At 42.5% G+C, this 27476-nt stretch overlaps 1 protein-coding gene across 3 annotated transcripts in view; it reads left to right on the top strand.

Annotated features, from left to right (window-relative positions):
• The window catches only part of CDHR1 (cadherin related family member 1), a 42885-nt gene extending 15409 nt beyond the window's left edge, over positions 1 to 27476 (top strand). For 2 of the 3 annotated variants that reach the window (XM_041474934.1, XM_041474945.1), the window contains 9 exons: positions 1812 to 1890; positions 4759 to 4859; positions 6623 to 6826; positions 9862 to 10014; positions 14029 to 14193; positions 16252 to 16319; positions 18815 to 19043; positions 19935 to 20189; positions 26785 to 27476. In XM_041474934.1, the coding sequence (XP_041330868.1) occupies positions 1812 to 1890; positions 4759 to 4859; positions 6623 to 6826; positions 9862 to 10014; positions 14029 to 14193; positions 16252 to 16319; positions 18815 to 19043; positions 19935 to 20189; positions 26785 to 27336 (1806 nt within the window). In that variant the 3' untranslated portion in view covers positions 27337 to 27476. Of the gene's footprint in view, positions 1 to 1811; positions 1891 to 4758; positions 4860 to 6622; positions 6827 to 9861; positions 10015 to 14028; positions 14194 to 16251; positions 16320 to 18814; positions 19044 to 19934; positions 20190 to 25994; positions 26208 to 26784 lie in introns of those variants that run through there. The other variant, XM_041474955.1, reaches the window with a different exon arrangement.

Genomic DNA, 27476 nt, shown 5'->3' with positions numbered 1-27476 from the left:
ACTTGACATCCCCAAAATGCAGGATGCTTTCTGCTCAGTGATGTCTGGTTAGGCAGGATGGGCCAGGAAGGCCTCCTAGGCCTAAACTCAACCAGATTATCAGTCAAGCAGGGGCATAATTAGGAGAACCAGTCATTTTCAGCCACATATTCTTGAACTTGCAAACTAATGAATTTTTTCTATATCTAACCAGTGACATGATTGTGTATGGATCAGCTTTCACCCTGATCCATAAGATTTAATTAAAATTTTCTTCATATATAGGACAAGAAATGGTATCTACCCATGAAATTACCCAACATTAGACTATTGATCAGTTTAGCAGTGTGATTGCACTCTGCTCATTTGACCTTCCCTTGAGTTGCTGGAAAGATTGTCTTACCTTTCTGCCCAGAAATGTGCACTGCAGCCCATGCATGACTCTATACTGCAGTTCACTGCAGAGGCTGTTACATTTCAGCAGGGCAGAGAAGTAATGCTCATGGACTTTGCAGGTGTTTAAAATGAATGATATTATGTGTATTGATTTATTCTGCATAGTTACATATAGATCTTGAAATAACTATCAGGTGCACACAGGAGTTAGTGTTTACTATGGAAATGAGAATCAATAAATGTTAATTACATCCAGCTTGAGCTCATAACTTACAGCATTATGATATAATGATGGAAGCACGAATCAGTCCTTCCCTGTGTGGGTTTTACCATTAGAATGAGCTCCACAGAGAAAGAGGCAATAGCTGATTTTAGTGGTGTTTGTGCATTTGGTGTTAATTTTGTAAACTTGCTTCTTTTCTCCTTGGTGGAGTTGTCAGGATTTACAAGTACTCTGTCACCTTCAAAGGGACTGCACTGCATTTTGCCCAGTAGGCAGATTTTATTGCTGCTTCCAGCATAAACTATAATAAACACAGTTCTGTATTTCCAGTTTCTTTAACAGAGCCTTGCTCTTGTTTGAAAAATTCACTGTAGGGTTGTCATGAAAATGTTCCTTGTTGCCATTTCTGATTCACTGACAGTTACTTCAATGTTCCCTGGTTCTACAGCCTCAAACAGTAACACTTTAGTTCAGAGGCCTGAATTGTACAGCTCATTGCCACTTGGGTGAGCATTTTAATGTGACACTCATCATCCCTCTGAGCTGATAGAAGTGGTCACATGAGCAAATGCTCCTCAGTACACAAATTCTGTACGTATGGCCCACGGCCACGTTACTTGTGCAGAAAGACAGACAGTGAAAGTTTAAGGGCAGTTAAATCACCATCATTTTCATCACAATTTTATGCCCTAGATGTTCTGTGGGCCAAGTTTCTCTTTGACCTCTGTTTGCTTCTACTGCCTCTGAACTTAATTAGGAAGGACCAAAGTGACCCAATGACTTCTTGGCAGCTGCCTGTGTCTCAGCATACTGTGTGGCCATGGGACACAGGAGCCTACAGAGAAGCAGCCAGAGGGAATCTTGGTAGTGCTCCAAACTAAACTTTGGGTTTCAGATTGGCTGCTCCAAATCCTCTCTCCACATCTGTGGCTCCAGGCAGGTGTCCTTGGCCACAGCTTCCAACCATTCCTGTGACCAGCCAGCCCCCAGGGCTGAGGCACCCATGGCCACGCAGGGTCTGCAGCCATTTCACACCCAGAGCAGTGGGCACTGGCCCTTTTTGTGCTCCCCATATGGCACAAACACAAGTCCCCACTCTGCCCCCAGCACTTCACTGCAGAAATACTTACAGGAGTTCCATTTATTAATGTGCAGTTGCAATTTCACTGCTCTAATCTCGGCACACAGACTGTGATTTCCCGTTTCTCCCCAGGGCTCTGAGGTCCTTACTGTTGTTGCTCTTGATGGAGACAGAGGAAGGCCTAACAGTATTCATTACTCCATTGTGAATGGTGAGTAGGCTTGTCTTATATGAAATTTGAAGGGCACTCAAAACACCATCTGGCATTAAATTAGAACAGAATATGCTAGAGTTTAATAAATCTGAGACAAAATCTCAGGAAATAATGTGGGGTAGCTCAAACAACTTCAGGGCCCTGTCTAGCAGAGAATAGCCAAGATTCAATTCAGTGAGTTTTAGTATCTTCTTCACAGAACTGTGCTTGGAGCTGCTAATGTTGCTGATTTGTTAGGCATCAGTAGCCTGCTTGTCATTTCAGAAAGTGTAAAGGGAGATGCATTCACTCTTCTGAGCATCTCTATCACTTAATCTGGGAGGTGAGATAATTCATTGGGAGACCGAGACATGGCATTTGGAGAGATATTTTTATTAATACAGTGATGAAAGTGGCTAAACAGTCAAACCTCTGATTACTTGGAAGAAATTATATTTACCAGTGAAGAGACATTGGCTGTACACTGAAGTGGAAGAAAACAGATGTTATCAGAAGATTAATGCCTTCCATGAGCTATTCTGAGAGTGTCTGTCACACATCTTTTAATAGCATGAGTGTGAAACTTAGTGGAATTGGTGATTCATTAGGTGGTGAAGACAACAGCTTAGAGCAACTAAACTCCAGGCTACAGCTTTGGGGATTTTGAGTTTTATACACTCTCCCTTCCAAAACAAGGCTTCTGTAGCAACTGGGCACCCCAACTCACAGGTGTGAAAGATCCCAAAACTTCCTGAGAGAAATCTGAGGTGTAGTTGAAGAGCTATGGAGTAAGTGCTTCATTGTGTTAAGTGATCTAAACAGCCAGAACAGAGAGATACTCACAGCTGAGTTTTGTGTTGGTGTGGGATGAGACCCATGCTGAGGTTCCTTCTTAATGTGAAGAAATAAACAGGTAAAAGAAAGGTAGAAACATCGAGGAAAAGAGAGTTGCAGAAGACAATGGATAGAAAATGAGAAAAGGTAAAAAGAAAGATGCAAAATGAGGAGGAAGAACAAGCAAGTGGCATGAAAATATGCTAAACAAGGGAGAAATTAAGTAAGGAGAACAAGTGAAGGTAGAAGAACCAGGGAAAATCTCAAAGGGAAGTAAGATTAATGAGAAAAGATACAGGATTGCCAAAGAAAATGGAGAAGGACCAAAAGGCTTCTCTGGGATAAAAAAAAAAAAAAGGTAAGTGTTTAGGAAAGAGTGGGAAAGGAAGATGAAAGGGGATAACAGATAAGTAGAACAAAATATAACTTAATGGGGAGCAGGCTTTTCTCATGCCCATTAACAAAGGGCTTTGTTTGTGTGAAATGGAAAAAAGGGGAAGGGAATATGCTTTTAGTGCATAGAAAGTTGAAAAACAGAGAACAGAAGATTGCAACAGGTTTCTGCCCCTGCACCTCAGACACTGGCATTATTTTTGACAAACCATTATTCCAATAACTGCAGGCTGGGATGTTAAAGAACAAGAAAACACTAACATCAAATAGGCAATTGTTTGTTCTTAATAAGCATGTGTTATCCCAGGAGTGTGGAATAATGATAGGAAATGCTCCAATCTTCTGGCCATGCTGTCTGGAGGAACATACATACTGCTAAATGTATTCCAGGTTACCAGTTTCCCTGGGATAACTAGACAATAACATGAAGTGTGGTGGTTTGAAACCACATTGACTTAAGCTTCTTCTCAATCAGAATGTATTTTGCAGGCCAATGTATCTTAATAATTGGGTATTGTGAGTCAATATCTGTTCAATGTTGTGTCTAGAGTGCTTTAATGAAGTTGCAGTTATTGTAGGCATTAGCAGAAGAGGATACTATCGGATGGTTTAAAAATCAGCATTGGAAATAAGTTTGAGGAAAAGAACAATGACTGGGCTTTCAGGTCATCATCCTTTATTTCTGAAGGCTTGATCTCCTACATTTAAAGGGATTTCCTCTCTTTTCCTTTCAATGGTAGACTGCCACAAAGCACAGGATGTGGCCAATACTTTACATGAGGCAGCATCAGGGCTGCCCTTGCTGGGCACCAGCCTGCCCTTGCCTGTGATGTGAGATGGTTCCTGACATCCTGGTGAGACACTGCTGCCTCTCTGCAAGCGGGCATTTGCTTCAGCACAAATACACCAACCTCAATAAGCTGCTGCCTGGAACTGGTATTCTCTCCAGATCAATGGAAGTTGGGTAGCAGTAGCAAAGTCAGCCTGCAGCCCTGTCCTGCCTCTGTCAGACTCTGCCTCAGTCCAGAAACCTTGGGGTTTACCCCAGTTACTCCAAAAAACCCTTTTTGTTCAGGGCAGCCTTGCAACAGGCTGAAAGCTTTTTTTTGACAACTCAGTGTTCAAGACCAGAAGACACTTCTCCAGAGATGCTGTCTGAGGGAAGTGACTGTGTTTCTTTTTGGCAGGTTGTCAGGCTTCTCACCTTAGCTGATATTAGTGAGAGAAATGTTCTTGTTTCTCAGAGACTTAATTAAGCATTTGCTAATTACAATGACAAATGTCTATTTTTGTCTAAACCAGCATATAAAGAAGGCAGCATAATAAAAACTAATACCAAATTTGCATGCCTGGATGCTGAGGCTTGAGGGGAGCCCAAGCAGGATGGGAAGAGGAAAATGCTGACCGTTGCCCATAAGGGAGGAACTCCACTGTGTCATTCTTGGGGAGGAAGCCCTTTTAGGCCCTCATCTGTGTTTTCATCTCACTGTGACCAGCCATAGAAATCCTTCATTTTTGAAGAGTGGCTTCAGATCTACTGATACATATGGATACACATATGGACTAAGATGTGCTTAATGAAGTGTACAGTTGATTTGCCCATGTTGTTCAAAGAAAGAAAGTGTGGCATGCAACCAGAGCATCTTGTTTTCATTGCAGGAAGTGAAGGTTCATTTGAAATCAGCAACACAACTGGAGCCATTTCTGTGATAAAAAGCCCAAATCAGCTCAAGAAAGAAGTGTATGAACTAAAAGTTAAGGTAGGTACTGTGGCCACTTTAAGACTATTGGGCTAAAATGTCATGAGTAGGCATGATTGTCCAAAATTGTTCAATTTATACCTGGCTTTACCTGTTTCAGAAATTACCTCCCATATCTGAGCAGAGTGCCAGATAGTATAAAGCAGCACTAATTGGTTTTGTTGGGATGTTGGGATATTATTGTTGGGATATGTAGTATCTCAAATTAACTTCGTTCAAATTAAATCATCTTGTCCTAATTTCATCTCTGAGGCTAGAGAATCAATGTCCTTTACGGTCCATAGATACCTGTTCTCTGTGTTTCCAGATTTTATTGCTAAACTGGGAATTAATGTCTTGAAACCTCCATGTTATGAGATAGGTAACAGTCAAATCTATGACTGGTAATAGGACTGGGAGAGACCATGCAGCATCATGTCAGCATCCACTCCTGAGGCACTCGTCAGCCACACACAAATACATGCTCACACCTTGATGAGCTAACACCTCCATGAGCCAGTACTCATGTGACAGGCTGTGTTATTTTAAGCAGTTTCTAAAGAAAAAGTGTTTAAAAAATGTAGAATTAAATTGTGACGACTGTATCAGTTTTCTTCAGCACATTGGAATTATATATTATTGTTGTGGCAAGGACAATACTGACTTAAAGGCAGCTTTGAGGAGTTGCACACTGCCAGAACCAGTGTGTAGCACCCCCAAGGGCACTTGCTTGCTCCTGGGCTCAAGCAGGGCAGGTACAGGTACAGCTGCCTGGGAGAACACGGAGTTATCATGGGCTGAGTTAAACTCAGGCACCATTTCTTCCTCTATCAGCTCTGCTTCACTGCAGTCTGCTACCACTCCCCAGAATGGGTTAAAAGCCTTGCAGGCTTTTCTGATCTCCTAATTATGTATGTGGTGACCCAGAGCTCATGCAGGCTGCAAAAGCTGCTAGAGGAACTAAAAGGGTGTTATACTACCCAGCATATACAGTGACAGGCACCTCAGTTGCCAGACTAGTGCCTTTGGAGAAAGTGCCTTTGGTTTTGAGCCCTTTGAGCAAAAAGGCATGTTAGATATAGCTGTTGGGACAAAAACACCAGCCAGTTTCTGTCCTGGCAGAAACAATGTCTCAGGTTCAATCCAGTGAATCAGGCCGCATGTTGCAGTTGTTGAAACCCAGACAGATTTGATCTTATGGTTCAGAAAAATACCAGCTAGATTTGCCTGTCTGTCTAAACTATATGCACCTTAAATTAAGCTCATCTAAACACCACAGCAGAATTTTAAATTGGAGACTAAATCTCAAAAAAAAAAAAAAACCAAACATTCACTTTTTCAAATATTTAGCTAAATGCCACAAGTAGAGTTTTTCTCACAGTATTAAAGGCTGCAGTCCTTGCAGCAATGAGACAATGAACTGCCTGTGGTACCACAGCAAATTTAAACATTGTCTTCTTTTTCTATTCTATCAACACTTTAGGCAAGCAATTACCTTACTTCTATTGGATTGTTTTTAGAGAACTGTTTTCACCTAGAGTGATTTACTAAGATGACAAAATTAGAGAGAGAATCAACTGGGGCTCTACTGGGAGTGGTTTATTACCATAATCTTCTAATCATCATAAACTTCAGTGTGAAATGGACTGAGGTTTTAGAGAAATATAAGTCTATGAATCTTCCTAGAAGTTAGAGTGCTTTGTACATGTGGATAATACCTGAACATGAATCTGAAAAAGGAGAAAAATGCTTCATCATTCTTTTCTTCCTCTTGCCTGCTGCAGGCATCAGAAGTCAGTCAGGAAGGTGACATCTCTGAGCACACATTTGCCATGGTGACAATACGGGTGGTAGACCTCAACAACCATCCGCCAACGTTCTATGGAGAAAATGGTCCGCAGAACAGGTTTGAGCTGACCATGTACGAGCATCCCCCAGAGGGTGAGATCTTACGGGGACTGAAGATTACAGTCAATGATTCAGATCAGGTAAATGGAAACTATGCACTTTCAGTTTTCCTGTCCTGTTTTCCTTAAAGACTACAAAGAGCTCTTGGATGGAGAAATGTCATTTTACACGTTCAACTCTTTCACCTGCATGCCCTAAAAGCCTAGGACAGACAAAGTAGTGGTAGGGTCCAGTATCACAGAGAGATTGAGCCCAAGAGTTCAGTTAGTCTGTCATGCACTCTTATGCCAATAGGAAGGGTGGTCCTAAACCCACTGCCCAGGTCTTGTGGCCTCTGAAGTTGAACAATCCTTGCGAACTTCCCTAACTGCTGGTTGTGTTCATTTGTTGCCAGTGTATTGTCTGAGAACATACTCCCTTTGAAGATTTTCTTGGAGGTTCCAAGCCCTTTAGTAACTAATGTCTGCATCTTCTTCTGGCCCTTATGTTACAGTCAGGGTCTGCAGTGCATGCTTTGATTAATCATTCCCACTGGAATGATATTTAGGTACTCTTAAAAATTATGCCCAAGTCAAACTAACTCTTACCAGATCAAGGAAAAGGAAAGAAGATTCCATCCATCTCAGCCTCCTGTCTTAACTGACCTGTGATGCCTGTAGGTACTATGGCAGTGGTTGCTATAGGGACCCCTAAGCTAAATACTGTATGAATGACATCCATCTGAGTTAGCCTCTGGTTAGGTAGTGACAAGAAAAAAGCTTAATGCAGCTGAGAATTGTATTACTATTGGAAAGAACTCTCTTCTGTAGCAGTGCTCAGTATTGTGCTGGTTTGATGGTATTGTACTTTATCAAACCCACTGGCTTCTTCCCCCTCCCTCCTGCTGCTCTGCAGCGAGCAGATAAATGACTGCTTTCAAAGCAGTGCTGTGTCTATCCTGCTATTGTCATGGGGGATGGTGCTGCAGAAGGGGAGAAACAAAACCCATCTCTTCTCTTTAGAGACAAAATATATATCTAGCCTGACAAAATATTCAGGCTGCAAGTTAGGCTATAAAATAAGCAGAAAACACTGATAAATACACTGTATAGATTTCTCAATAAGCTTCCTAGTACAGTGTAAGGCATCACTCTGGGGGGGGGATGGGTTGCTTTTCTTCTAAGGCAGAGAATGCAATGTTTTCCCTTCTATCCAAGATGATTTTGTAGAGAAGAAAATTAAACGTGTGTCTGTCTCTGTCACAGCTGCTAGAGACTCTTTCTTTTGGGGAGTGGGTGATCCAGGTGAGGAGGAGGAGGAAGCTGTGGTTAAGGTCTGGTTTAGGCCTACAGATTGATGGAAATGCCATGCTTACTTGCAAAAAAATTACACAGAAATTTCTCTCCCAGACCTCTTCAGCATGGCTTAGGACTCAGTGCTGCCGTTCCTTCAGTCATTCCTGTGTCCCATGACTGTCTGCTTGGAGACATGCAGCAGCATGGCTGGCTCTGAGCAGATCTGGGTTCAGTGGACATCAGTGGCAGAAATCACTCAGCTGTTGGAGGGAGCAGTTCTCTCCCTATCCCATGCCCCCTTCTAGTCATGTACGATCCCAAGTGCCACACACTTTGTATGACTTTGTCTGACTGTACTGTCAGACTATCCACTCTTCCCATCAGCACTACTTTCCATAGCCCAGAAGCTCTGGCTTTGTGTGTTTGGATTTACCACCCAGAAAAAGAGAGCCCGTTGTCATCTCTGTAGTTGGGGACTGGATTTGTGTGACCAAACAACACAGACCGAGTTTGGATACAAGGTCATTCTGTTTCCCTTAAGGGACTACTGCTGAATACTTTTTCTCTTGATATGAGCTAAGGCTGCTCAAGAACTGCTCATAACAAGCTCTCCAGGGATACAGCTGAAAGTAAAGTTGTCCTGTTTGAAAGTTATTATTAGAAATTAATAATCTCAAGATTCATGCTACAGGCAGAATGTGGCACCAGGCAGGCAGTGAATCTGGCTATTTGTCAGTGTAAACATGACACTGAGAAACTGGTGAACCCAGAGAGTTTGGCGAGGTAGGCTCAGCTCATTTTCACATCTTCCCTGTAAGGCAGAAATATGAGGATCCCCCTTTCATCTTTCTCTTACATGCTCCAGTTTGGTTTAAAAGAATTAGTCTGGCCAGCTGGCTCTGGCTCACTCTTCCCAACTTGCATACAAGTGATGATAATCTTTTAGACACTGCTGCTTCCCATGTTCTCCCTGGCTAGAAGGTTTATCTATGTCAGGGGATTTGCCCTCTCACTTCACCTGGAGCTGTCAAGTGTGTGTCAGATTTTGTCCTGCACTAGTGGAGCTCCTCTCTCCCCACAAGTGCATCAACTTCAAAAAGATTTGGTGTTTGCATCTCTGGGCTAGCTTAATCCAGTCAGTGCAAAACATGATACTCCACATCTGTTTGGAAACTGCCTTTGTGATTCTGCATCTTCGTCATGCAGAATGCATGAAGAACAACTCACACAGCATATGAGATATTAGGACACAGGTTGGACATGGGAAGTGTACAAGGCCAGGCTGGATGGGGCTCTGAGCAACCTGGTCTAGTGGGAGGTGTCCCTGCCTGTGGCAAGGGGGTTGAAATGTGGTGATCTCAAATGTCCTGCCAACCCAAACCATTCTGTGGGACTGGGTTTGTGAGGGTTGTGTTGTCCTTACTGGAGCAGTTCAGTTGTCTTTCCTTGGTAGGAAGCAGGAAGAGGCAGGACTTCCCTGGCAATATGCATGTGGTGTCATCTCTCTCTAGCTCCCAGTGTGTGGCATGAAACCCAAGGCTGCTTGCCACAAGACTCCTCTCTTAGCCAGGCCTGCTGCAGGGTTTTTCCATTATGACTGAAAGAATAACCAAGCTTGTCAATCTATTTTAAGAAAAGCTGTGTCTGTCTTGTGACTAGGGCTGGAGGGATTATACAACTAAGCTTCTTAGTGATCTCCTGCCCAGGGGATGGAGAGCAGAGGGCTCTCAGCAGTAAGGCTCGTTCTCATTTTATGTAGTTTGAAGAAACAGAGCAATCTAGGCTGTAAGAAATGTGACATTACTGAAAACAATCAATGTCATGTCTGCTTTTATTAACAGGGAGCCAATGCTAAATTCAACCTCCGACTTGTTGGACCTGGTGGCATCTTCCGAGTGGTTCCTCAAACTGTCCTGAATGAGGCTCAGGTTACAATAATAGTGGAAAATTCTGCTGCCATTGACTATGAAAGTTTCAAGGTGTTAACCTTCAAGGTACTTCTGCTTTCCAGGTCCTCTTTTTCAGTATATGCAGTATGAGTATGATGGCTTTTATATCTGATGTGATTTAGCTTCTTAATCCACCCAGAGCTGTCTGATGCGTTATCAGAGACATGATAGTCCATGTAAGGGAAACGCATTTCTGCCTCTGGTTCACCACCTTCACAAGGTTTAATGGAGGCATCTGTGGACTGATTTAGTCCAGTCAGTGCAAAATGTTGATTTTTATGTCTCTCTGGAAACTGTACATGTTGGTGGCTCTGAATCATTCTAGACTGAACCCTCAGGGTGTTATTTCTGCACTCACAATGATACATTCACAGGATGAAATCCTAATTTCTCTGCAGCAAGGACTTTACCTACTTAGTGCTAAGTAATTTGATTCATGATCATGCTTTTGGATGTTGGCAGCCTGAAGACCCCAGCTGACTGGAAGATAATTCCCCAAAATTGCTCACTGCCTTTGTCAGAGTCTATCTATCTATATGGCCATTTGCAGGCTGACCTGAGGCTCACCCATGCTCTAAACCAGCTCTGCAAGAACCAGTTTCATCCAAAAGCTGGAACCTTGCATTATCACCTTCCCTGATGGATTCTTTGGCTCATCAACAAGATAATTAAGTAGTCTGGTTTTCTGTCAGCTGCCTCTGACATGAGTGTAGATGTTTCAGTTCTGATTGCAAAGAACTGCATAGACAATCCCTGTAATCATTTAAAAAAACTGCCAAAACAATCTAGCTGAGCATTAACATATGCTAGTTTTGTAACATACAGAGAGGAGCATCTTTTGCACGGTCCAAAAGCCAAAATTCAGAACTATTTTCTTCTCCCCCTTGCTGTGTGGTTTGCTTTGTGTCCTTAGCAAGCTTCACTTCAGTATGTCAGGCCTCTTCTTGCAGTGTTGCTAAGCCATTTTGAGCTTTACAGATTATAGATGCTACAAAAATATGAGGCATCATTACTGTATTAAAGTGGAAGATTCTGAAAGGGCCATAAAGTGCTACTGAAACTAATTATAACAAGCACACATTTATTCAGGTTAAACTACCAAAAGACCAGTAAAGGAGTTACACATGAATGCCAATAGAAATCAAAGTAGTTAATGTGATTGCCATGAACACCAAAAGAATTAATTACCAGAAAAAAAGGATATATATTTTTATAGCTTAAGCAGCTATTCATTTTTTTAAATTATTTCTACTGGAGAAAGACTTTCCAAAATTATTTCCACTGGAGACTATAAGACTTGGCTTAAAAAGTGCAGCCTTTTTCTGGACTCCAAATGGAGAAGGTGCAGATGGATGATATGGCAGCAATATATGGCAACAAATACTTTATAAAGACCTAATTGCTGGCTTCACTTTCCTGCAAAGTTCAAATCCCTTCCTACCCAGTTTTGGTTGTCAGTGTAGTCATTCTGATTAGAATTTTGGATGAAATATATTTCTATTTAATGTGTATCTCACAACAGCTTTGAGAGGTTATCTTCAGGGTTTTGGTTTTTTTCTGTAAGCAATGATCCCTCTCCTCTAGTTCATTTTTGAAGAGTAAAATGCCAGAGAGTAATTAAAGCTGATTTGTCTGGGAGATACACTGAAATATTTTCTGAAGCCAAGGCTGCTAGAGAAACCTATCTTCCATTTAGTGCTGGCTCTTAAATGTAGGTGGTAGTTAGGAGTTCCTTCATTTTCAGCTATCTAAGAGCTGAAATGGGTTTCCCAGAGTACTGCAGCTATGGTAATTCACACATCTCTGCAGTCCCTCTGCCACAGGGGCCAGATATTGCTGTCCCACCTTGTTATGGGCTTCCATGCTTTGGGGGCAAACCTCCTGCCTCCATCTCCTCCAGCTTAGAGCACATCCTGCCTTGGCACGAGCACCCAGACACTCACATCTACAGACTGGGACCAAGTGAGGCTGAAATTATCGTCAGCTGCCAAAATCAAATTCTATTTTAAAAATTTACCTACCACTTTTAAGATTGCATGTCAGTTTGCTCTTCTGGCACCTAAGTATGAATTGTTGATATGTAGTCCTGTGAAGCAATAGTTTTACACTATTTTTTTTTCTCTCTGCATGAAACAAACAATACAGGTCTGCATAAGACACTGCAGGCAAGTAAGCTGACAAAATTTCTTCCTGAAGAAAGATGTTGTCAGGATGTTGACATAGCAGGACCGTGGCTGCTTAAAGGAGAGGGAATAAAAATCAGTGTAGAAAACAAAGTAAAAATACTGAGCTTTCACAAGGTGTACTAAGATGGGCTGATTGCAGCAGCAGAGATGGTTTAACTGCAGATGTTATAATTTAGTAATAGCTCCATGTGCACAATCAGCACTAAGATTTTACCTCTGTACTGCTTTAGGAGCTGAGATTTCTCATGAGGAGGTGTTTGCTGATGTCTGCATGGCTGTCCCTTCAAAAATTTCTTTGCTGTAACACCACCTGAGACTCCCAAACACAAAAGTTAGCACAGCAATGGAGTGACCAGGCTCCCCTTTTGGAGCAGCAGTGTCCTGCAGTAATTGCAAGCAATCCTTCGGGATTCATTTCTTCTCTTTATTTCCAAGCATTATAAATGTGCACACAGCAGGCACAGCTCTAGGAGATGACACTGAGATAGCCTTTTCCCCCTCTGCTTTCATCTCAAGGTGATATAAATTGTCCAAATCTGGCAGAGCAGAGGCCTGAGCACAGGGTGTGTCCCTCAGGCAGTCAGGGATGTCACTGCTGGGGAGCATCACTCGCCCGCCCCGCGGGCCCTGCACAGCAAGGATGAGCTCCACAGCATCAAGGGAGTAGGGGGTGCTGTGGCAGCCCTGCTGCTCCTGCCAAAGCTCACCTAGGCACTCCCTTTTTGTGGGAGCTCCTGGGACATGTCTCCTAGCAATTAAAACCCCTGCAGCCAGATTTCTCAGCTGAGCCTCTTAGATCTCAGTTCACGTCCTGCTCAGTAGTCTATTAGTGGTGTGCTGTCTTCTTAGAGCCCTCCTGCCTTGTGTTAGCTATGTCTCTGCCCAAGCATGAAAATCAAACATTAGACCATTGTTTTTGGTGTTAGCCATTTGGGCTCAGCCCCCACAGAGCCCAAGACTGATGGCTTAGTGCTGATCCTGTGTGAGACAGACGCTGTGAAGGTCCCTGTGTCTCTCAGTACCCATTGTTGAAACTGCTCTTTCTTGCTCAGCCACTAACCACCTGAGCTTGCTGCTCTACCAGCTGAGGCATCCTACTGATGCTCCCCAAATCCAGTAGATTTTGCTCAGTAAGGAGCAGATAGATACAGTAAATACTCAGTTTACTCTATGCGATTGCCTGTCCTTTCAGATGAGCAGTTATAAAAACCTGTGATGTCAGAGAGCTCTGTTCTCAGCGACAGTGAGGCAATTCAAAAGCCCTCATTTTATCTGATAAAGTCCTAATCAGCATGAGGCAACGAGGGCAGAAGTGCCATGAAGTCAGTAGCAGAAGTCCTCAGAATCTTTGGGAAATGGGATTCTGCTATACATGCCTGACAATCCAGCATTTGGGGTGGGAGTAATGCTGCTTCAAAACAACTGGTTCCCTCATCTTTTTATCCTGTTTGGTGCAGTTTATTGTTCCTGACTTCTTTCCTGATGAAGAACTTCCTCTACAAAAGATCACAATTAAGTGTATGTGGTTTTTCAAAATAATTCAGTGCTTATGTTTCCCCAAGTTCTAGGAGCTGCATGGGATGATTGTTTGTCGGCTTCTGTTATGGTTTTCGGATGTGTGTTGGTTAGTTATGACTAGTCACATCTGTCACATGAAGTCTAGTATGAATACACAGGTGTGAAGGCCTCTCCCCACGGCTTTACTGCCCATCTCAAGCAAGCACACAAACAAGCCGAGGCCGCATGCTGACCTGGCTCATCATCTCCCTGGTTCTGAGCTGTCTGCTCCAGCCAAGCTAAAATGCACCATTGTGCGCTTTTTTAAGAGAACTAATGGCTGCTTTGTAGTGATGTCTGTTTTTTCTCTTCTTAGCTTCTTGCAATAGAGGTGAACACACCAGAGAAATTCAGCTCGACGGCTGATGTGGTGATTCGCTTGCTGGACACCAATGACAATGTCCCCAAGTTCTCCTCTGACTACTACATTGCCAGGATCCCTGAGAACTCCCCAGGGGGCTCCAATGTAGTTGCTGTTACAGTAAGTTTCATTCACCTCTTAAGAAATGTTCTCTTTTCTGGGTGTCTGTGGAAACAGTTCAAGTACCTTAAAAATAGTGGACAGGGCAAATAGCAAATCTTACTCAACATTTGACTTCTGGACCAAACTCCAAATTCCTTTCCAGAATCAACCCAAAAAAGCCACTTTGGGAAAATATAAAGTTTTGACAAATATTGTTTAGAACAATAAGGGCCATCTGCTTGTAAGACAAATCACATGGCCTCTGAGTATTAAGAAAGCCTCAGCCAAATCAGTATCCAGTGGGAAGATTCAGTTATGGCTAAGTGGAATTGGATTTACTGGATTTGCTTGCTTAAGTATGAGTAAAAAGAAAACATGATGGCTACTTAGTAGGTATTAGTCTCCTCCTCTTGGGAGGAACCTGGCTGCTAAAGGAATAATTAAACAGTTAATGAGGGCAAGAATATAAAATTAAAGTGCTTAGGACTGGGGAAAAAAGATCCCTGTGTATGTATCTTCTCACGGTGGGAAAAATATTCTTATAGATTTTCCAGTATCTTGCATTTTCATACAAAGAAAGTCATGGTATTACATGAGTGCTGGAGGAGCATTTCCAGCTGACTCTCTCTAATGAAACTACTGAGACTGGAAACAGCCCTCATGTCACAAAGCCAAGAAAGCTCCTGGCCACCTGGGCCTTGGTGGGGGATACAAGTCACCTTGCAGAGGCCACACAGGTAAGGATAGTGGAGGCAGGTTGCCAGAGGTCTCCCGTACAAGCTGGCAACAAGCAAGAAAGACAAATAATCAGAATAATGAAGTGCTGAAGGCAAATTTTAGCAATAGAAGAATCAAAGAACTGAAACATAAACAACAGAGAAAAGGTTATTGCATGAAACTAAGGAAATATATTAGAGACTCTTAAACATAACTGTCTTTGAGGTAAGAGAAATAAAAACACTCTAGGATGTGGACAGCAAAAAAAGAAGAGATTTAAAAATGTTTGCAGAAGCAATAAAACTTCTGAGCTAAAGTGCACAGAAAAGTGTAGCTGAAGGAGCCCATGTAAAATTTAGTCATGTGCTGTCAACTCAGTACTTGACCCAGGTTTACAACTATATGTGAAAAACTAAGATGTTTCAAGTACTCAGAATGGTAATTCTGGAAGAAGTCCCAGGTATGCAGATGTTTTAAATGAACTTAGACAGTATTAAACTAGACTGTGGTCAAAATAATGGGGTGAAAGAATCTGACAAGCTCATCCAAAGAACAAAACTACAGCTACCAGTAGGGCTGCAGGTGTGTTATGTTAATCACGCAGGAATCAAACACATTGTTCCAGTTTTCAAATATTTAAACAGGAAGATGAATGAATGAACCAGCACCACCATGATTTTTGATGGCCAGATACAATGGTATAACACCTCCTCAGAGCTATCAGAGAAGCAGCAGCTTATGGAAATAGCTGCTACCAAATCAATAGCTTTCCTAAGCCTGAGCTAAGAAAGGAAGCCAACAAGAGTATGAAACTAAGATATCATCTGGTTACAGTATTTGCATTATTAAAAGTCACACAGGCACAAGAGTGATTAAAAAATAAAGAAAGCTGAAATACAATGTATAGATTGAAACATTTGTTATTCATTACTATAAATTGACTCAATTAAACAAGCAGAAGCTTCAAAATACAATATATAAAGTAAATAATTTTGTCTAGGGAATATTCATTAATGTTTAACTGATAATTAGGAAGGTCTGAGAGCTGGCAGTGTGTTCATGTCATTGAGATTATCTCCGTCTCTATCAGAGGAGGATGAGGTAACTGTGGATGCATGGGGCCATCTAGCGTCACTCTCTGTGCCAGAGCCCCCGGGCACCAGGGACAGTTCCTGGGACTGGCAGGGATGTTTTCTGTTGTGCACTTCCTAGGTGCATATTTGCTCATGCGGTTTCCCACTAAAAATGTGACGGCAAAGAGAGTGAAAAGTATTTGTGCCTGTTGTTAAAAGAAAAAGGAAACAGTTCTTTTTCCATTTTAGTAAAGCAAAGCTCTCTTTTTTTTTTTCTTTTCTTAAGGCTACAGATCCAGATTCAGGGCTTTGGGGAGAAATCAAGTACTCTATCTATGGAACAGGAGCAGATCTGTAAGTAACAAGTAAATAAATAAAACTACATAACCTCTAAGCAGAGTTCTGAAATAATTTTAAAAGAAAGCTAGCAGACTCATTCTTGGTCTGCTCATTTTCAAGGACATTTTTGCCATGTTCTTTGTGAGTTCTGTGAACTACTACTGTGAAGCTACTCTGATCATTAAACATCGACTTCATGAACCCAAGGAATTCCACCCACAAACTCCCAAAGAGATACAAAGCTGCTAAAGTGTCAATACACAGGATTTGTTCAATCACCATTTGAAAAACACTTGTAAGAGAAAGAGAGGTTTTGGTCTAGTTATGAAGAGCCAGTTCTGCAGAAAATGAATCTCTAGAACGGTTTTTCCCCTTCCCTTTCCATATGGCTTTACAAATAGCTCTTGTCAAGATAAATAAGGGAAGACAAGATATACAAGGATATCACTTCAGCTTGGAGGTCAGCTGCATTGGGTGTTAAATGCCTTTCATATATTTAAACATAATAGTCCTGCATCAGGAAAAAGGGAACCTGATGCTTACTTGATTTGGTAATAATGCCTCCCTCCCTCTCCCTGGCTTTGGGGACAGTGCTGGGGGTAGAACATCTTGAAACACTGGCTCCTTCTCACCATGTCCATCCCAGCTCCCAGACATGGCTGGGATCAGTGACATGGCTGTCACAGATATTCCTGCTGGAGCCTGCATTCTGCAGGGCAGAATGCTGGAAATGAATGAGATTTTCAGGCACTCATCTCAAGAATCTTTTTTCCTCTGTACATTATCCACCTGGAGCTAAAGGTGAACTCTTCTTGTTAAGGTGAAAGCTGTTTAGGAGGCGAAATCAAAGTCCAAAATCCAAGATGTTAAGGGTGAACCTCTTCTGTAGCCAGAAGGATACACATTTGGGAGTATTTCCACGATGGATTATTTTGAGCTCTTCACTAAGTCTTTAAGCTAGCTGCTAACTGCACAGAGAGAAGCAAGAAAAGGTCATGTCAGGCAGGCAGACCTCCTAGGTTTAGAATGTAGCAGCTGGTGGAAAGAAGCTTGAGAAGGTTGTTGACAAAGGATTTAGGGGGGAAAAAATGTAAGCACAACTTTATTCTGATTGGCATTATGGGGCTGCTCAGATTCACTGTTCTTATGCTGTTGAATGAAGAAATTATGATGTGAGCTTTTCTTTTCCTTCTTAAGTATTTTTGTTTGTTTTCCTCCTGCCAGAATGGCATCACCCTGCAAGGCTGGATTGATTTTCTAGCCCTGGCACCTCTAGATGTGCTGAACACACAGTTTGATGCAGATAGGAGAATTTCAACTAGAGGCACGATGTTTCTGTCTTGGATATTACATCAGTGGGTGTGCAGTTGTGTGGGCAGAAAGATGAGTTGTACTGGAGTAGGAGAAATAGTGTTAACTGTTGAAGATTAAACCAATCTGATGGTAATCCTACTTTGGTAATCTAAGCTGCCAGTAGGTGCACTTCTATTCTTCCACTAAAATGGGAATGATGAGAGTGCTGTCTGTGTGGTAAGGCTGGGCTGAGAGATGAGGAGGCATCACGGGCACTGTCTCCTACACAGCTATTCCCACCCCCAGATCTTGGATTTCATCAAATTTGTATCTGTATTTAACAGGATTATAAGAACAGTTGAAGATTCTGCATTGCTAAATGCCCCTTTTGTAATCACTCTCAATTGTATTCGCAGTTGGAATACAGAAAATATTTTGCTACCCTGTACACTGATCAAAGGAAATATAAACACTTTCATCTGTTAAAAGCACTACTGCTTGGAGCCTACAGTGGCAGTCCATTTTAAAAAGACACTGTGTTGGTATCTTCTCTATAAATCCAGACTTTGGACTGACACTTTTGACAGTGTCTCTGTAATTGCAAATGTGTAAAACTGAACTTGTAACAGATAAATCTGAACACCCACTCCATTCCAGTGTCAGTCTATGAAAAAATGATTATTTTTGGAGAAGATCATTTGCCCTGTATTTTGGGAGATTTAAGAGCAGATTTTTTTTTTCCTACCCATTCTGAGAAGTGAAGAGCTTAAATATGATATACATCACACTTCTTTTAGATATTTAGGTGACATAAATCAATCTTAATTTATGCAGGACAATCTATTACACTGTACTTTTAAACTGGAAAAAAAAGTAAAATTACGTTTAATGTTTTTCCTTTTAATGCAAGAAAATCACTCTGGGAGAAGGCCATCACACTGAGCATTTACTGAGGGCAAAGACTTTTAATGGAAAATGCAGCTAAAATGGCACAAGAGAGGGAAAACTATGAGACACTGATAGTTCTCTGGTTTTCAAGCCTAAAGGAACTAGACAAAAAATAGGTAGAGTGAAAGATTTGGAAACATCACCCAGAGAGGAATTAGGTGAAGAGCACGAGTGTCTGGGCACAGCATTTCAGTCTTTACAGCCTGGAGCAAAGCTGGGATCTAAACACACATTAAGTGACCAAAAGTCTTCTCTTGCTTCTTTTCCAGGTTCCTAATCCACCCATCAACAGGTATCATTTACACCCAGCCCTGGGCTGTGCTAGATGCTGAAGTGAACTCAAAGTATAATTTCTATGTGAAAGCAGAGGACACAGATGGGAAATACAGCTTGGCTGAAGTGTTTATCACCGTGCTAGATGTCAATGACCACTCTCCAGAGTTCAATGAAAACATCCAGGAAAAGACGATGATCATTGGGTCACCGGTGAAGATAGAGGTGAGAGATGGCACCGTGTGTCACAAAGCAAAGTGCTTTGGAAAAGCCCTGGCTCTGCTGTTTACTCTCAGGTGTCATGATGAATGTTTGAAAGTTGCCTTTTCTTGCAGCTTTATTTTGCACATCCATTTGGATGTAACAAATGGATTAAACTGTAGAATTATAGTATTTACTGACTGCTGAGAAGGAGAAATAAATTCTATAGGCAGAATATAAAGTCCTATTACAGTATTTGAACAATCAGCTGGGGGACGGTCCTGGATTATACAGTGATCACAAGAAGCCCAAATAAGATAAGTGAATGAAAGTACAGGGTTTTGAACACATAACCTTCCTGACATCCCTTTGTGTTCAACCACACAACATAGTTCCCTTTGTTTTGAAGAACCGTATCCAATAATCCAGTGCAGAACAGAAGGTCAAAAAATGCAATAACAATTCCCAGGCAGAACATCCTATGTTACACATATTTAAATGCATATCATGAAGCCTGATCACACAACACCTAATGTTAGTAGAATAAATACCACAGCACAAATATTAAGGCAGCTATAATTTATGGCATGGAGCTAATCCCATTGTTCTTTATCACTTCATATTTGTCCCCCACACTGTGTGAGAAGCTTCCAGCTGAGGACCATTTGCATTCTACAGATAGGTTACAGTTCAGTTTTACCTCTGATTTTATTTCATCTCAAATAGAAGTAATTTGTAAAGAAAGGAGCCTAGTCCTGCTGTTTTTCACTAGAAAATGTAGCCTAGCTTCCAAGATGAAATGAAAGCAGCCCAGTCATGGCACAGATACTGTCAGAAGTGAATGCTCAGAAGGTGTTTGTCCTCAGGCAAAGATAAAAACAATAACACCTTTGTTTTTTACACTTGCCCTACCAGGCTATAGACCAAGATGCAGAAGAACCCAACAACATTGTGGATTATTCCATCATGCAAGCAGATCCAGCCAATGTGTTTGACATAGACCAAAGCACTGGGGAGATCAAGCTGAAATCCTATATCCGATCTCTGGACATCATCCACAACATCACAAACAATAAAGACTGCATATGGTCATTGGTGGTCCAGGCCAAAGACCGAGGCTCCCCGTCCTTCAGTACCACAGCAGTTCTGAAGATTGATATCACAGAAGAGGTAAGCAAATGTTTTAGAAAAATCCTTAGGGGAACAATCCCTGAAAGGCACCAAAGGGTAGACATTGCTTGCTCCATTCCTTAGACTTTCTTGCCAGCTCTGTTTTGCAGAGCATTTCTATAGCCTTGTGGTGAAGTTGGATTCTGCAGCCACAAATGTGAAAGATATTTTGATCAGAAATATTGCAAAGGTACAAAGGTAGGAGCATAATATAACTGGGAGATGAGTTTTTTGTTAGAGATTGTTAGATATGTATTAAGGTCTATAGACTTCTGAGAGTAAAGGTAAATCCCGAGTGCTAAATTTCTGCTTTTTTATTTTCATCCAGAGGAAAAAATTTATTTTTTTTCTCTTAAAAAAGTGAATGGAAAACAGGTGGGGTCAGAGTGAAATAAGTCAGAGAAATCAACTAAAGTGACATAGGAAAAGTGAGAAAAAACTTTACAGAAATGCTTTAAAGTATTTAGAACTTTGGATGGGAGTTTAATAATTGCAGTATTATTAGCAGATAAAACAAGAAGACTAAAAGAGTCTTGCACATTTAGGTTGAGATTTTCCTTAGTCCAGCTTTTAAGTCAGCTGGAGAACAAGCAGCGATTTATGGTGTGCAGCACGCGCTTGCATGGTTCTTATTTATTGTAACTGCCTTGCCATGCCTTTAACTAGGTACCAGCAGGGAGGAAATGGGCTTTAAAGCAGATGAGAAACACACCATTAGCCTGATAGTCTCTGGACCACACACATAAACTGGGCAAAGATGCAACTCTCATCCTACAGACAGCAGCTGGCCTTCTCTTTGTTTGGTCACAATGCTCCCACTGCTCTTAGGTCTGTTACAGTCTTTCTCTGTTTTCTCCATCTCCTCTTATTCCACTGATACTCCATATGAGGCACATTCACATGATAGTTTGTGTACACAGTTCAGAGCCTGCTGGACTGCCAGGGGACTGGGGTCTGCCCTAGCAGGGCAGTGGCTGGCATGGGGCTGCCTTTTGGGGCTGGCCAGCCCTGTGGGTGTGGGCTGGGCTCGCTGCAGCAAGGCTCTGCCACGTGGAGCTGGGGGACTCTGCATGCAGGGTGTCTGTGGTAAGTCTAGAGATTTAGCTGTTCTTACAGGTACAAAGGAAATGCACTGCTTAGCACTTGGATTTCTCATGGAAATGAAGTTTCGGTGGGTTTTATACAACAAACCAGAATTGCTGCCCACAGCCAAGAGTGGGAGTACTTGCCCTCCCTGCCTTGCTTCCAGGCTTCTCCCAGGCTGCACGTTTCAGGAGTGTGTGGCACCGGGTGGACCCAGGCCCAGTCCTCAGGCATGTCCCTGCTGGTGGCCACAGCCTCCCCTTCCCTCCTGGGTGAGCTGGAAACCTCTCTGTCAGCAGTGGGGCTGATGGGTGTGAGTGGAGGGAGGGTGTCCCACACCTCCCTGCTGGGGGACAGCACGTCCCTGAACCAGCTGAAGAAGGACAACTAGAAGGAAAACAAAAATAGCTGATACTTTGGGATAAGGAGTTTGCTGAATTTCCTTCTAGTGCTTGAAGCAATAGCAGTACCTGATGAAAGATGCTGTCTTGTATGAAGTTCCCTGTCTGCTCCCTTTTCTCCCCATCCAGGGGTATATATTTGGCACAAAGTGAGGGAGAGCCCTCCTCATAAAGTCTGAAGGGGAAGCAGAGAGCATGTGATGACATGGGTTTCCAAGTTTTTTTCCTTCTTCCAATGCTCTTCTTGATGCCAAGTCCCAACAGAGAGTCTGAGATAGCAACAGAATCTTCTTTCTTTGAGTAGGTTTCTTCAGCAGCATCTGGGCTACCAATCTAGTGTCACATCCTCCATAACCTTTTGTACATGTCTCTATTACTTCTTCTATGGCTTGTAATGATTTGGATTGGTTGGGTCGGGGGATTTTTTTATCCCATAGCATCCCATCTTTTTTGCAGAAACAGATTTCAGTTTGCAGGTATGTGAGATGCACTGCCAGTGTCCAAAACCCTTGGTCACTGCCTGTGTCCCAGGGACAGCGCGGTCACTGCTAATGCTTTGTGAAGAAAACAATCTCTTGGTGTAGGGATATTGCATACACACTCTCTCTCTCTCTTTCTCTGAGGCTGTAACAAATGTGCATTTCATCCCTCTGTGCTCCAGCTGTACAAAGGCTCTTATTTCACTATTTGGTGGGCATTTATGTATTACTGATTTTGGATAAGGAGGATATTTTTGAATGCATCCTCTAGAGGTTTCCTGCAGTGTTAATCACAGTAAGTAATTAAACTGGCATATTTTCTGATTAACGTTTACCATTGCAATTAGCACAAGTCTGTGCCCTTCGAGATGGATGCCTTGTGGCTAAGTTCAGCAATGTTGCACATCAAAAGGACCTTCTCTTGGAATAATACAGTGCTAAAAGAATCCAAAGGCCTTTTAATTTAACTGAGTCTGATTTTATGGAAATTAGTATTGAGGGGCATCTGTTAATATCCTATCCTTTCACAATAAATAAAAAATACCCTTTCACAGAATAAAAAACATATGCTGGAAAAGCCAGTCTTTTTCCATCCATATGTCTCACTCAGAAATCTATTCCTGCCTGATATTTTCAGAGAAGGCTGATTCCTACTCTTGTTCCTGAAAGTTGGCCTGATGGGGGCATCCCTCGGCCTCTTGATGACTCCACTGAGGTTCTGCAAATGTAGAGGGGGTGTTTATTTACACCTCCTCACAGACTGAGGCTTAAGTCCATATTTAGACAGCATAATCTGTAGTTCTTAATAGCTTTGACCACTCATTTAGACTTCTAAATATAGCTGGTGAGTCTCAGTTTTAGATTCTCTTAACTGAAAGATTCGACAAAAATCTTTGAAGTAACATGGAGGTCTTCTCCTCTCGTACTAATGGCAACCATGGGAGCTGTGGTTGCTGGCACTGAACAGCCCTTGCCACATTTGCAGAGCAGTTAGCCTCTTCTTTCCACAGTTTCGTGGACTTGAAAAAAATATTGGTTTGATTTGAGAAGTCTTGCTGCATGCTGGTGTTTGTATTGCAAAGTGATGCAAACACAGCCTTCATATACAGTGACAGAACTGAGCTTTGGGATAAGCACTGCAGGGGCACCTGGTGTTCTACCTTGGATCAGGAGTCACTTCTGAAGCAAATCTCCTGATCATTCCCACATGCTGTGGGATGGCCTGTGCCTCAACTAGCTCCAAGCACACAAAGTGAACTTCTTTCAGAGGAAAATATGTTTTGGGAGCATAGCTAGTGTGCCTGGGCACCAACAGTCAGTCCCTCCCTGCAACCAGGCTAGAACAAAGCCAGAAACACTGAATGTGTGGAAGTGGGCTCCTCAGAACCAGCTGGTTTATTGCACAGATTGTACAGATCCACTTGCTCAAGTCAACACAGCCTGAGTTGTCTGTAACACAATCATTGAGCCAAACATTTACGATCGAGTCCAACTCCAGCACTGCCAAGTCCATCACAAAACCATGTCCCTTAAGTGCCACATCTACAAATAATCTGCAATAGCGTGGGCTCTTAACAGGTTTGCCTACTTACTTAGACTCCTAAATATAGCTGGTGAGCCTTAGCTGCTCTTGTGATTGAAGAGCTCAGACACATCCTTTTGGGTCCAGCTTCTGGATACTTGGCCCATGTGCTCTGCTCACTGCAACCCATGCATTAGGAAAGGCTCTTGAGAAGCTGCCACAGCCAAAAAAATCCCCCAAAAAACAGCAGAGCATTATCTTCTGTGAGCAGTGGTATTTTGGTATTTTAATTCCCTTGACTGGAGTCTTTCTTCCATGTCCTGGCCCACAGAGATACAACAGCTTTCATTTAATCATGTATCTGCTTTTATTTTATGTGCATTAGAAAAACCAGTACCCTTCAAAATGCAGCATGCCTTTTAGGAAAAAACAACAGCTTCAGCAATTGCAAAGTGGCACTATTTGTTGAGCTGGCTACATGGCACTGCTGGTAATCAACACAAGGACTTGATGTTTTAAATGTGCACTTCCCATGAGTCTCTCTGCAGCCTGGCTAAGATTATGACATTCCTGGCCTGTATTGCGATTTATTCCTTCTGTTTATCCTGCCAGTGTCATGGCCATGACAAACAGAAACTCTCCCACTGTGTGCTTACAAAATGTCTGATGTTTTTATGCAGAACAGTTGTTGTCCAAGGCTAATTCCAGGCAAAGCTTTGTATAGTAGAGGTCAAGTAACTAAAATAAAGGCTGAACCAGATAGCTGTTAATGGGTTTAGTTTTAGTATTAATCATCTCTTCATCACTGGAAGCTCTGAAAAGATGCCAGACTTTCTGAGACCAGGCAACTGAATGAAGCCAAATGTCACATCTCCATAAATTTTTATCTGTTCTTACCTCTGCAACTGTAGTACACAGGCAACATGTACTTCTGTCTAATCTAATCTCATTTATTCAAGGTTTTCAAATAGCTAGTCAAATACTCTTCAGCCATCAGTGACTTCCAATAAAATAGATCTTGACAAAACTCGTAACAGGTGGACTCAGGTCATGTACTACTTAGCAGGGTTTATCTGACACTTAATTCATCTGACTTTCACATGAAGTTAAGTAAGCCAGGGTAGAATTTCTATCATCTGATGGGATTTAAGTACAAAAAAAAAATCCATGTAATGCACAACAGCAAAGCTGATGTCTAAGCTCCACCAAAGCCATGGGCTGCTTTGCTTTTGGTTTCTAGTTCAGGTCCACTCCTAATTAAGTACTGGAAGAACTCTCTGTACAGGAAAATGATGAAAATTTGTGCCTACCTGCCTAGTGACATGGTCTGTGAGTTTCACTAGCATTTCTTTGCCCCTTTCTTGTTCGTAATGGGACACATTCAGGGTAGGAGAAGAGGGGGCTTGATAATGTGTTTGAGATAGCTTGTGAAAAAACATAAATTAAGACAAGGAGGTGTTTATTAGCTAATTTACATGCCCCAAGTTTATGGATATGACGTTAATGACGAGAGGTACTCTGAAGCACACTCTGGGATACTCCTAGTCATCCTCCCCCACAGACTGAGGAGGGCAAAGAGATGGGCATCCTAGATTAAAATCACACAGGGAAATCCATCTGATCTGCAAGTCAGAGGTTCAAGTCCAAGCTACTGACAAGGTTCTCCTTATACACACTGTCTTTGATACCTATTTTGGCATATAGTGACTGCTGCTCCAGAGGAGTCCTTTTCTCCCCATTGGCCAAAAGCTGGGAGCTTAGACCTCTAAAACACAGCTCACTAGACATGCAAAGTTTGGGTGAGGAGTCCCTCATGTAGTCAAAGACAGGGGACTAGGGCACAGTGGGCAGCCCTGTCTTTCTGCAGCCACACATCACTTTATGACCAACTCTCAGTAACCAAACCTGCGTGTGAATGTGCCATTTCTGCAGGCTCTCCTGGCCTTACATAGCACTACTGTCTGTTCAGACACCACCTGTATTCACAATAAACTTCTCTTGGAAATGCAGTCCAAGGATCGGCTACCACACCCTGAATGAGGGTGATCTGTGTGCCATGCCTCTAGCCTTTATTCCCCAATCAGCCAGGTGTTTCTATGTGCTTCCTAACTTCTTTTACTGTTTCTGGATTCAGTTCGACATCATTGCAACTGCCTCCTCTCCTGTGCCTAGTTCAACATTTAGCTCCCTTTATTTTATAGGCTCTCTATCCTGTGCACATTTCAGCCTAGTTCCCCAGCTGTATTTTTAATAGATACTGGCCTCTTTCCAATATAATCATGTGAGGGTTGACCATGTCTCTTATTTTTGATATTTCCAGATCAAGTCCAGGGTAAAATCCTATATTTTAGGCCTCAAGAAGCGTCCATGGACAATATATGGAATATGCATGAGTGGCGTCCTTTCCACCATTTCTGTTACAATGGTGATCTCCACCATCATGTACTGGAAAAGTGTGAAAAGATCCAAGCTCCACCCGCAGGGCAAAATCCGCAAAATTATACGGGGACCTCCGAGACGCACAGTGTGCTGAGCTGGAAAGTGAACTGGCCATTCATTTGTCCTTAATATGCCATATGTAGCTTATGTCATTGCTGACTTCTTTTCTTTCTATAAACAAAGCTCTTTAGCTCCACTTATCTCCCCTACCTCAAAGAGTTTTGTTATGTCTGTAAAAGAGTACTTGAAAACAGAATGCAGCACATACCTGCTAACTACTCATTTGTACGCTGACATTTTATAAGCAGAAGCTTTCTCCTAATCCTTTTCAATGCCATGCTCAGTAATTGAGCCAATTATTTTCTTGCTCTAGTCTTGCAAGTTAAACACTATGGTGACATGCAGGAATCTGCCCTAATTTGGTGGCAGTGCTTCTGTAAGCTTTTGTGTTCAAGTCATCTACCTCACAGTATTATAATGTTTACCCAGTCTCCAGCCCCATCTAAATTCTCCACCTCTGGACTGGACTGGCTGTGTGACTCTCATATTTTTTTTTAGAGACAAGTTCCATCAATCAGCTCTATTTGTAACATATTTTGGACAAATGAAATTTCTGGGTCACTGTCTGTCCCCTGGAGTAAGTCATGTGTTTTCTTTGTACTCCTTTACAGACTCTTCACAAAGGGCCTATGGCCGCCTTTTTGATGCAAACTAAAGATAACCCCATGAAAGCCTTAGGAGTGCTAGCTGGTGTCATGGGCATAATGGTGCTGATAACTATCATGATCTCTACTGCCATGTTCTGGCGCAACAAGCGGTCCAACAAAGTCATGCCGGTGAGAAGGATCATAAAAAAGAGACAGGTGCCGCCATCCCGGACAGTCAGGATGGAGTGGCTGAAGTTCAAGAGGCCCAGCAACGCTGCAGAGAAGTTTGTCGTTGAGGAGGACGTGAAGAGCCTGCACAATGAGAACAGCAACAATAACGTCCAGGTTGTCCCCATGCTGCCGGCAGCCCCCCTGCCCCCGCCACCCCCCGCCCTGGCTCCCCGAGGCGATCCCCAGGCGTGGCGGGTGCCAACCGTGTCCGGCTCCCTCACTCCCAAGCATGTAATCAAGCCACCGAAGAAGAAAGGTCACAGCAGCACCCACAACGCCCTCGTGTCAGAGCTCAAAATGAGGTTTGAGAAGAGGAACGCAGCCTTCGGGGAGCCCCACATCTAGGTGCTCTCAGCAGCCCCCAGAGACTGCAGACTGTGGCTGGGCATGGATGTTTTTATTTGCTGTCTCTTCCCTGTGTCTGTCAGCACCCTGTGAACCAGAGCAGCTTCTCGCTGTGATAGCCACCCCTCACCTTCTGCAAG

This window comes from Pyrgilauda ruficollis, unplaced genomic scaffold (genome assembly GCF_017590135.1).
Source record: "Pyrgilauda ruficollis isolate IOZ18807 unplaced genomic scaffold, ASM1759013v1 scaffold11, whole genome shotgun sequence".
Lineage (NCBI taxonomy): Eukaryota > Metazoa > Chordata > Aves > Passeriformes > Passeridae > Pyrgilauda > Pyrgilauda ruficollis.
The sequence above is the reverse complement of the archived record's forward strand: the minus strand, read 5'-3'. Positions and strand labels throughout refer to the sequence as shown.